This window comes from Battus philenor, unplaced genomic scaffold (assembly GCF_028537555.1).
Source record: "Battus philenor isolate CCGP_79_NKW_IND1 unplaced genomic scaffold, ilBatPhil1.0.hap1 SCAF_26, whole genome shotgun sequence".
Taxonomy (NCBI): domain Eukaryota; kingdom Metazoa; phylum Arthropoda; class Insecta; order Lepidoptera; family Papilionidae; genus Battus; species Battus philenor.
The window spans coordinates 10593159-10605753 of NW_027181689.1; the positions used below are offsets into that span (position 1 = coordinate 10593159).

The 12595-nt window shown below is 34.5% G+C and overlaps 1 protein-coding gene across 2 annotated transcripts in view; it reads right to left on the bottom strand.

The window, feature by feature from the left end:
- Positions 1 to 12595, bottom strand: part of Gbeta13F (guanine nucleotide-binding protein subunit beta-1) — a 50280-nt gene that overhangs the window by 9161 nt on the left and 28524 nt on the right. Inside the window, exons 2-4 of one of the 2 annotated variants that reach the window (XM_068768579.1) lie at positions 10798 to 10936; positions 6303 to 6448; positions 709 to 879 (exon numbers count right to left, since the gene is read on the bottom strand). In XM_068768579.1, coding sequence (XP_068624680.1) covers positions 709 to 879; positions 6303 to 6448; positions 10798 to 10854 — 374 coding nt within the window. In that variant the 5' untranslated portion in view covers positions 10855 to 10936. Of the gene's footprint in view, positions 1 to 708; positions 880 to 6302; positions 6449 to 10797; positions 10940 to 12595 lie in introns of both variants that reach the window. The other variant, XM_068768580.1, reaches the window with a different exon arrangement.

Consider the following 12595-nt stretch of genomic DNA (forward strand, 5'->3'; position numbering starts at 1 on the left):
TATTTGGTATTTATTAAAGTTAAAAGTTTAAAGTTAAAAGTTCTCTATTCATTTCTTTCTAAAACCGATCATTTAAGATTCTTAAGTGAACAATTCAATTTAATTTTTATATAAATACATTAGAAAGGCTAAGGTGGTGCATGGCATAAAAACGGTTGGCAAACACTGGCTTAGATGGGGACGCTCCTGTAACAAGCAAAGGTTCTGCAGCGAAGATCACTGACCAGCAAACGCAGTGCAAAATGTCCAGACCTTGTTATGGTCATTGGAAGACGCTAGATGAAGGCTGATTTCAACCTCTTGAGGTATATGTACAACCGTACCCTGTTGGAGTGGTAATACCACTTCATATACCAAGTTCAACGTTTGAATCTTGTCAAGTATATTAATGATTCAAAGCGGAAAATAACATGAATAAATAAATGAACACGTCAAAACGATGTATTTATATTTGAGTCCTCCGAAATAGTTTTTGGTCCAAAACATTGCAATGTCTAAAAACAATGATTTTTGACCAATGCGTGTTGTCGGTGATGACTTAAATATCTGAGATGTAGTCGTTTAGGATGACCCTATAATAAGGCTCATAGTTCACCCAGAAACAAAGGATAGTGCTATGCCCTGAGCTTCTCCCGTACACGCGGCTTGGTATGGATCGGTCATCATGGGCTCCAGATAGATGATGAGTTTAGACGAGAATGGGTTTACCTATAAATGGAGCAGATATTGTCGAGGCCGCCGCAGGCCACGTAAGATCCAGATGGTGCGTACGCGCAGGTCATCACCCAGGAGGAGCGCAGCGGGATGGCGTGCACCTTGTTGGTGGTGTGGCTGTCCCACACGATCAGCTTGCCGTCCTGACTGGCGGACACTAGGTTCCTGTAGAATACAAAACGTCATTTAGCATAATTATGATCACATATTACCCTTACCTGACTTATTCGTAAATCTTATATACTAACAAGCTGATCCCGCAAACGTTGTTTTGCAAAAAAAATTGATATTTTAATTTACAAATAAAAAATAAGGGTTGATCGTAGAGGGGTGAAAATTTATGGTTGTATGTATTCTTGTATGCTGTATCATAAAAAAATAAAAACAAAAAATTTCCGTCAAAAAAAAAAATTAAGGGTGAACAACCCTTATCACTTAGGGGTATGAAAAATAGATAGTAGCCGATTCTCGGACATACTAAAAACGCATATAAAATTTGGTAAAAATCGGTCAAGCCGTTTCAGAGGAGTTCAAGTTCGAACACCGTGACACGAGAATTTTATATATTAGATTTATTTCATTTTTTTATTTATTTAATATTCTTTATTGTACACGTTAAGATACATTTAATAAGGTTTACAATAATATACAAAAAAGGTACAATGGGCGGTCTTATCACACAAGGCAATCTCTTACAGACAACCCTAATATGGAAAAGGTAAAAGTACTAATAATGGGTAGTTTAAGTGTACAAAAAATAAACGAAAATAAACATACATATTTAAACATACATACATATGTATATAACATATATACTTGTAATAAATAAGGTTTAATACATGTTATAAATATATTACAGTAATAAATAAAAACATCTAACTGACTTCGATCAGTATTGGTTCGATCGCACTTGCCCCAGAAAGAAACAGAAGAAGAAAATGAAATAACAGATAGATAATCATAGGTCTAGTAAATGGTTCTTAACCGTTTTCTTGAAAATAGGTAGTGAGTTAGCACGTCTTATATTCAGCGGTAAATCGTTCCACAATCGAACTGCCTGCGTGGTGAAAGATTTGGCCATAAACGATAATAATTAAACTAAAATTATATCTTTATTCGAGTAGGCACACTTTTGAGTCGTCGATTATTTTAACATAGTATGCTGTAAGCTACCACCAACTCGCAACGCTGATCTGCGAAGATGAGCCGGCCAAAAACCCAACAGTTACATTCTTTAAATTAAATTAAATATTTTTTATGTGTACATTATAATATCAGTCATGTAAATGACCCAACAAACCAAGCTCCTCACATTTGCATTAACTATAAACTGTTGAATGCTATAAAAAGATTTATTTAATAATATACATTAAATTTTAGATTACAAACTGTAAAACGCAGTCTAAGATATCTTGCAGAACTTATCTATACTCTATATGAAATTGTAGTATTAGTATCTGTTTGTAATATTAAGATAACGGCTGTTTACTAAATGCAAAATGAATGCGATACATATACCAAATCAGATATATTTTTTAAATTTTTGTCTGTCTGTTTTGGCTCATCTCTAAAACGGCTGAACCGATTTTGACGGGATTTATACCGGCAGGTAGCTAACGTAATAAGAAGTAAATTTAGGCCATTTATTTAAAAAAAATCTTAAACGAATAGTAATAAACTAAATTGTTTTTTTTTTTGTTAAATTCATCGCAGAGAAAGTCCCAGGTACAGTAATTTATAAATACATAAACTCAGACCCCATGAAGGCTTCGACCACTTTTTGAAGACGAAATTTAAGCGTTACGAGTTAAGAGATTTTTTTAAGTAAACAAAATACGCTGCTGTTACATAAAATACGTTGTTCTATAAAATACTAATATTTTTATGTTTCTAAACGCATATCTTGTGACTTCTCATCTTGAAGTTCCGTGCCTTCGTCATTCCAAAGAGCATTTGCCTAAACCAGTGATTCCCAAAGTGGTCTATATCGATTCCTAGGGGTCTATGACAACCTGCAAGGGGTCTACGTCAGCGAAAAAAATTTGGGGGTCCATGAAATGAAAATGGGGTTCCACAGACTGGACATCATTAGCCGAGGAGATTTAAGATTAACCCTTACATCAGGCAGCATCAGGTTCATCCTTCTCACTAAAAATATTGACTTATTGCTTATGTTATTTTATTTATAGGTTATTTTATGTTACGTATATTTTACATAACAGATACAAAATTTGAGTAGTTTTAATTTAAATTCAATTAATAAATGTATAAATTGACATGTGTTTTTACTTTAAGTTTTTAACACTAAACTTTACTACAGTTAGAAATTTACAGGAAATCAATATCAGGTAAGTAGAGGGTCTACCCAACACGGAAAAACATGGCAAGGGGTCTACGACACATTAAAGTTTGGGGAACTCTGGCCTAAATGATCTAATGTTGCTCGAACTCGTCAGTCTTATGAAGTGTAAGGTATATAGTTCGCAATGGTTTTCGCACCAAACTATTTATATTGCAATGAGATAGCAGTTAAGTGCGTGTTGCAACACCCGCGAGTTGTATAACAATCAGTCTTGTTTAAAATAAATAAATCAAATTGTTTTTCGTCATTACATTCGCGTGCGAACTTTCACCTGATTCATAACAATACATATGCGTCATCGATGATCTTATCCCTTTAAACACGGCGTGTAAAGAAAATATTTAATTTCTGAAAGCTTACTGTTCGTGGGTAGCGCTGGAGGCGTAAATTTGTTACGCAAAGTATTAGGGGGACCTGAAAGTAATGCCGTTTCTGTCGACAGATATTACAGAAAAACCGATTGATTTGTTACCGCTCCGGCATTGATTTTGTATACTACACGGAAAAAGGTTGTTGATAACGAACGTGAATATGTTGTTGATTGGAAATAAAAACTTGTTAAAATGCAGTCGTGTGTATTTAATTTAAAAAAGCGACTCTTCCAAATTACTTTACGGTCCCCCTAATATATATCTATCTATCTATCTATCTATATATATATATATATATATATATATAATTATGTATAAATATATATATATATGTATAAATATATATATGTATATATATATATGTAACGTTTTTGTCTGTGTGTTTATACACACAATATCTAATATATAAAATTCTCGTGTCACGGTGTTCGAACTTGAACTCCTCTGAAACGGCTTGACTGATTTTTACCATATTTAATATGCGTATTCAGTAGGTCTGAGAATCGGCTCCTATCTATTTTCTATACCCCTAAGTGATAAAGGTTGTTCACACTTAAAAAAAAACTTTTATTTTTTTAACGAAATTTTTTTTTTATGATACAGCATACAACCATAAATTTTCACCCCTCTACGATCAACCCTTATTTTTTATTTGTAAATTAAAATATCAATTTTTTTCTGCAAAACAACGTTTGCGGGATCAGCTAGTTATAGTTATAGGAACGAATTCTCGTAAGTCTAATCTGTTGCGAAATAAAAACGTAGCGCCAGTATTTTTAGTGGCCGGTCTATCGAATAAACAAATCCGTGCGAAGAGACGTCGGGCGCGGGCTGATCGATAGGTGCCCTCGGACACGGTGCGCGCGGCGCCGCCTGTACACTACAATATGTACACGTATAAAGGATAGCATTGTACGAGTGGAGGACACTATACAGTAATACCCCGCTTTACGCGACCCCGTTATACGCGGTTTCACTATAACGCGAATTGCAAATTTCGCGCTCAAACGCCTCGAATTATGCGAAAGAGTGCGTATAAATATAATGTCGACTGAAAAGAAGAAATAGGATCAGCGACTAGTGTTTAAACGTAATTCAACTGTCCCCAACTACACTGTCTAATCTAGTGATTCCCAAAGTGGTCTATATCGACCCCTAGGGGTCTATAACAACCAAGGGGTCTACGTCAGCGAAAAAAAATTTGGGGGTCCATGAAATGAAAACGGGGGTCCAGGATAGTGGATCTCAACACATACACTGATTACTTACATCATACTAAACTATCTTATAATATCAAAACATTTACATTATTTATAAAAGTACCTATGAAGAAAAAAAAGTATTATATATGTTTATAAAATTGTGTAAGTTGTGGATGTTGGTATTTGCTTTGTGGTCGCAATACATTTTGAACTTGTAGGGGGTCTACCCAACACGGAAAAACATGGCAAGGGGTCTACGACACAAAAAAGTTCGGGGAAATCTGAAATGCTTTGAATAGTGACATCCTTTTTAATACATTTTACATTATAAACAAGAAAAATTTTTAAGATGAAGATAGAATGAAAACTACCCGGGTTTATATTTCCGCTAAGATAGACATTGAATAAAAAACAAGAATAATGTTAAACTGTGTAATTACAAAACATGGATTAACATTTATTACATTAAAGATTATATTATAAATGTTATCTAGAAAACTTAAGAGGGACACACAAGTGGCTTTTTCAATGCGAAACTCGGGGACAGTTGAGTCACGATAAGATCCAACTCACTCTGACAGAGATTGCAGAAGAATGAGAGATTTGATAAGAGAGCTTGTTGAAGCCGGGTCATTACTTTCAAACGGTTTAAGTGCCAGTTATAATCGGCAAATCTTTACAACAAAGTGACATGGAGGGTAACATTTATATACAAATATTTTTACCGAGACGCCTGTGTCGCCAGATGACCAATATATTGAATGAAAAACTTCATAACTAATATGTAATAATTTGGTTACTATACATAAATTATATAAATATTATATACATCAAAGTAAAAATTCAAATACATGCTTGCTATCTTGTGGGCATTCTGATCCAATTTTTTACTTTTGCACACAGGATATATTTAACCAGTACATCCAGGGACGCATGGCATCATCGCAAACTGTTTGTTTGCTATTTCTTTATTTTATTAAGGCATAGCTTAACAATATTCTTAAGGTCTTGAAGTATGTGAATATGTTATGTTTTTCACAGAAATTTCAATTTATGTAGCTACTGGTCACTGATTTATACGCACGACGAGTATACTCGTCAACACACACAATTACTAATACTTCTGAATGACAGTTTATTCCTCGGTATTCAAAATTTTACTACTTCTCCATGACGAGTATACTGCTTAATACACAAAAGTGTACCACTTCTCGATGACGAGTATACTCGTCAATGCACAATTTTAGCGTCTTCATGAGGAGTATACTCGTCAATCACAGTTAACTGGTTAATAATGCATTATCATGGGTAGAAGTCGCTGACTGCGGGCAGCGCATGACCGGTCGTCATAGTGACGATCTTTGGATTAGGTTTATGCCTTGCAGTGGTCGTCTATCTGACATGATGACGAAATTATTTTCATCGAGTTATTATGGTAAAGTTGATAGGATGGTTCTGATTTTTAGAAAGATCTGACAATTTTTGGGGGGAGGGGAGATTCCCGTGTGCAAAATTAATTTTGCCAAATAATCTAAGTTCGATTGTAAATAATAGATTTCTATAACTAAATTAAAATCTAAAACATTTTTTTAAATATTACAACTTGATCACGTAGTTTGGTTCAGTACACAAGATAGAGGTACAAAGACTGACCTGGAGTCGCTGCCCCAGTGCATGGCGTAGATCTTGGCGAGGTGACCTCGCAGCGTGCGTCGCGTGCGCATCTGGATGCGCCCGATCGGCTCCAGGTTGGCCGTGGCCTGCGCCAGCGAAGTGTCGCAAGCCGCCTTCCTCGCATCCTGTACGCACGGAAACACACATCAATCATAGCTATACATTCACTTACAGGAACAACGCTTTAGTGCTTATCCGATAATAGTGTTACGAATTCGGTGTTGTGATATTTTACCAAAAATTTACTAGACAAATTTTGTAATTTTTGTATAATTTTATACATATAGAGCCAACACATCGCTTCGCTTCGATTTGCGTCTTTTGGAAGTTGCATCGCTGCAATAATAGTACTAATTTTAACTGTGCGTCGTTAGATTGCCGTGGTGGCGTTGTTTTAAGTTCAAGTCTTTTTTACATGGTTTGCTAAAGAAAATCTTAATTCACTTTGCGTCGTGTTTTTTTTGAAGCGTAACTACATCGCAAAGTGGTGTGTGCAAAGGTGTACTTAAATTGCAATTGCAGCTAATTTATCATTATTTGTCCGTTACCGTGTTCCGCAGTACCTTTATTTTTCTATCATGGAATAAAATAATTTTTAGATTCTTTTTAAGTTATTATTTATGTTACTTTGTTACTTACTACTATTTATTACACAATAAAATGTAAAGAAATAAATAATAAAATAATTTTACATTATTTCACAAAATATTTGACAATCCACGTTTGGCGATAATTGTAATATTCATTTATTTGTTGAAAATTAAGACAGTCAGAATGTTATTAATTTTTTTATTTACGTATTACATTCTTTCGTTGAAAAATTCTGTGAATCATTTCTATCCGATGTGATATAACATACACAAGTAAACTTTAATGCCTTAAAGTTTATTACATCGATAATGTTAACTATAGAAATTCTTAGTAGTAATAAACCGGATGTATGAACTGGCCATACAATTAATCTCATTAAAATGCCTAATTGAACGCAATACAGGTACTCTCGTAACACTGTAAACGGGAGGGACGCTGGGAGGATATGTTACAAAAACTTATTAACACGTTGAACGCCAGACTTAAAACCATGTTTAGTTCAGTGTGCCGCGACGGACACCATGTGACTGCCATCATGTTGGGTCCAAGAGGCCGTGTCGGACACCACGTGTACGCAGGGCCTCGATCACTTCAGAAGCCTCTAGGGAGCCAACGGACAGTGTTTCGACTGTTTTTACCAAATATTAAAGAATAAAATCAAACCTTGTTTATTAGTTTTATTGTAGGGTAGTTTTCTTTTCTTTGAATATAATCAAAATCCAAAGTGTCGATCATCAAAAGTAAATAAATTTCGTACTACCCACATAACCGCACACTACGGATACGATTAAAACTTTAAACTATTTCTTTTCGTCTTGTCTCATCTTTCCGATTTTTGGACCCAAGCTATACTGCGTTAATTTTGCTTCCGGTTTAATCTACATTTAATCTACATTACTTCTCACATATGTGATGTATTAAAAATATTTTTAAAAACAGCAATTGGATTGCAACAGCAAATGAAAACCGATATGAACGCTATTCTAATATAATGATAAAAACTTATAGTAATAAGTAGCGGTTCGTACGCGCGTTTTCGCATTTTCGGCGCGCCGACAACCATTCAGTTGCGAGAATCATTTATCAGAGGTGACTAACAAATACATGGATGGCTTGCGTTGTCGAAAATAATGACGAATCCTTCAAATATTTAGGGAAAACGTACCGTTATACGGAGATCGAATCAAGAACGAGAGTCGAAAGTCCGACATGGCAAAAGGGATTTTTTAGCTTTTACCCGCTAATTATAGCTTTGCAGAATTAAAAAAGTGTAAAGCATACGTCTTAAACGACCTTTTTAATCTTTAAAGTGTTAGCCGTATACGCCCCTCGTGGCTTGAATGGAAAATTCTCAAAAAGGAACGTATTAAGAGTAAATAGGTGTCTCCTTGACAAGCATGTAGCATTGTAGAACTCGTCACTTAACATTAGGCGAAATAGAGGTCAAATGCTTTGCTTATAAACGATTTTAATAAATACATTTAAAAAACTTTTAATTTAAACTGTTTTTTTATACCCATATTGTGGTGGCTGTGGAAAAATATGTACCTAGTCCGCCATATTGGAACGGCGTCCATCTTGAATTTTAAATTTTGACATAATCATCTTGTTTTACTAATGTAGCCCTTTCATTTGATACCCATATTGAGGGGGTTAAGGAAAAAATATGTAGTCCGCCATTTTGTATCGGCGGCCATCTTAGATTTATAATGTTATTGATTTTATTACATTGTATTGTCATCTAAATTAAATGTGTGAACCAAATTTCAGATCAATCTGACAACCGGAAGGGGAACAGGGGGGAGGTGCTTAAATTTCAATTTCTAATTTTGACCTAAATAATAAATATAATAAACAAATTCCGTACGGGTCGAACTAAATAAAACCGTTTAAAAAAGAACTAGTAGATTCAAAATCTGTCTTTAAAACACCACGGCAATTTTTGAAGATTTTCCATTCAACCCACGTGGGATGTATACGACCCACATTTTAAATATTAAAAAAGTCGTTTAAGACATATGATTTACATTTTTCCAATACTGCAAAGCTATAATTAGCGAGAAAAAATAATAAATTTTACAATGCATTACGTACGCGCATATGTGATGTAAAGTTATCTATATATATATTCGACCTTACAATTAATTTGTTTAATAATTCCTTATTTTTCAATGAGAACTGCAAATGGCCTGAACGGAAAGTGCAGCTTGGGTCGTATACGCCCCACATGCCATGGAATGTGTTAGAGCAGTGATTCCCAAAGTGGTCTATATCGACCCCTAGGGGTGTATGACAACTTGCAAGGGGTCTATGTCAGCGAAAAAAAATTTGGGGGTCCATGAAATGAAAATGGGGGTCCACGATAGTGGATCTCAACACATACACTGATAGTACCTATTTACTTACATCATGCTATCTTATAATATCAAAACATTTACATTATTTATAAAAGTACTTATGAAGTTAAAAAATTAATATGTTTATAAAATTGTGTAAGTTGTAGGATGTTGGTATTCGTTTTGTGGTCGCAATACATTTTGAACTTGTAAAAACCTGAGAGTCGCAGTCTCAGAGCTTCGCTACCTTGCACTGACTTGTTCAATTCGTCACTCTATAAATACGAATGTGGGACAAATACGTTTATTCATCTGTGTCAACATGTGTTTTTACTTTAAGTTTTTAACACTAAACTCCACTACAGTTATAAAATTACAGGAAATCAATATCAGGTAAGTAGGGGGTGTATCCAACACGGAAAAACTTGGCAAGGGGTGTACGACACAAAAAAGTTTGGGGAACTCTGTGTTAGTGTAATACCTGTTTGTAATGGTGTGCTGCCTATATTTAAGAGGTTCATTGCTCCATACAACATTGAGTTTGCCGCGTAAACGCACGGATATTGTCAGAAATAGAAAACGCGGTCGTATCTCATCCAATGTTTCACCAAAGCGAAGGGGAACACAGTCACGCAGTTGAACACGGGCTGAATTCATAAGAGTAAATACAGATGTAACAGCCTCGGTGGTATTTAATCAACTATATCAACTGTCTACATATCATGTATGAGATCTATATAAATAAATAAAATTGCCGTGTCTGTTTGTGATATTAAAGTAATTTTTATATTCATATTAATATATACACGGTAAATTAAAAAAAAATTGTCTAGCTGTATCTGTTTGGTCTTCCTAATATCTGAAATAGTTCGACTAATACCGGCATATAGCTGACGTAATAAACTAATATAGACTAATTCCATTTAAAAAAAAATAGTAACGAAAAAAAAACATAAACAAAGAGCTTAGTTGCAATTATAACTGTTAGTTAGTTGTAGTACATTATTTAATAAGAAATAAACGAATAAAAGTTTTTTCAAGCGCAACAAACTTTTCTAGAAATTCCGTTACCATTATACTGGTAGTCATAAAGTCTACGGCAGTATTTCGCAAAGTGGGACCCACACCCAACAGAGGACTAATTTGATTGTTAAGCGGGACACGAGTTTAACACTTTCGGTTAATTTAATTAAATTGGATAAATTTAATAGCGGTTAATAAAGAAAATTCACTCCCATTCCTATATTTGTTAGGGTTTCATAGTTCATTTATTACAAATTAAAATTTCCTAGACATTTATTCCTCAAATATTTTAATTAAACTTCTTTACTTTACATGGAATAGTTTAATTTGTTTAATATTAAAAATTATGTAGTTACAATGGAAAGATTTTTATATATGTTAACGTGGAGCATGGCATAAAATAGTATAGCGCTGCTTTACGGGCTAACCTGAAAATTAAGGCTGAAATTCTTCTTATCATCGTTTTTCTTCTTCAAGGATCTTTGTCTTCTTGTTCAATACACGTGAACAAGTGCAGTACTTACTCGAATCGCATTCTTGAGGGTCTCCGCCTCCTGGCGCAGGCTGTCCAGCTCGTTCATGGTGGCGCGCTAGCTCCGAGCCCCGGCTTCACTTGCAACAGAACGCGACGCGTCCGCTCGCAACGCCACGCAGTCCACGCACCTGCTGACAAACAATCACATACAAAAGTTAGTTTTACGGCGGAGAAACGTAGACAGTAATATACAGATAGAAACAATGATTAAATCACCGCTAAGACCAGATAAAATGATTAATTCGAAAATGCAGCTTTTTAGTAGACGAAAAACTAAATATTGGTTATATCTCAAAAATTGTTACATTTAAAATTATAATCTTTGTATAGCTTGAAAGCTAATTTTATATCGATCAATCTTTGAATATGTACAGGGTGTCCGGTAGTGTATGGATAACCTTGAAATGTCTTACAGTACAACTTATGTTCGTTTTGAAAAAATGTTCCCATATTACAAATTTTGTTACTTAGTCAAATTTTCTCCTTTTCTACATTAATGGCAATAAGTCACTATTTATGAAAGATACATTTATGAATTATACCATTATAAAATCTACATGAAACCGACATTATTTTAAAATTATTGGCCACTCATACATTCATACATTTTTTTCAGGTTTGAACTTCGCTTAAATAATATTTTTTGCATGTTTTTCAGAAATAAATTAATTTGTGAATTTTTAAAATAAAAACTGCAAAAGCTATTCATACTGTTTACTTTTTATCTATTAGCACAGTTAGTGTATAATAATAAAATAACAAAAAACCAATAGAAATCATTCATTTCTGGTCATAGTGTTCAAGACAGTAAAATGAGATAGAAAAAATCGATCGTCGAATCGTGATATATTATGTTTCGTATTTTTTTTCAAAACGGACATAAGTTGTACTATAAGACATTTCAAGGTTATCTATTCATTACCGGACACCCTGTATATGTTCTTATGATCGATACGTATGATGTTCGTATTCTTGTTTTTATTTAACCTTGATTAATTAGAGAAAAAATATTTTGCCAATCTCCGAAACAATCGTACAAACTTTAAGGCTTTTTGCTGACAAGTAAGCTATACATTCACACCTTGAAAGCTTATACACCTGTTATCAATCACCCTCTATAGATATTGTATTATTTAAATTATAATTTAAAGAGTACGCGGTAATTGGTGCTGTTTGTTTTCACACCAGCTTTGTCACAGTCATGGTACATAATTCAAATCCGGCTCGCCCCATAGACCTGAGAAACTGTCTCCGATGAGCAGTCGTCGAATTAAATCATCATTTTTATCACCTAGTTGGGGTCGAAAGGATCTCGAATGGCGACCACGAACACGGGCTCTTCATCAGGTAAGGTAAGTAAGGTAGAAGAGCTGTCATCTTGGAGATCATTGAGGAGCGAGCACTTATACCTTGCAGGTGAGCGTCTTTAAACTGCTTAACGTTTTATCATTAACTAGATCACTGAAGACATTTTTAAATCAAAGACCAAATCTACTTCCAATTGTTACACCGATTCTTAATGTCCCGTGTTTAAATTTAGTTTTATTGTATTCCGTAGAACTTTTGCAAAAATAGACCGTGCGAAGTGTATATGCGAAATAGCCTGAAATAGAACAAAGCTTGTTTGTTCCGTAGCTCATTTCTATGGAAGCAGATGTTAAAAACGTTGTATTAATACTACTGGGCCAGTAGTAAGCGCTAATAGTAACATCAAAAGTATAGACAATCTTATCTCTTAAACCAGTGATTCCCAAAATGGTCTATATCGACCCCTAGGGGTCTATGAC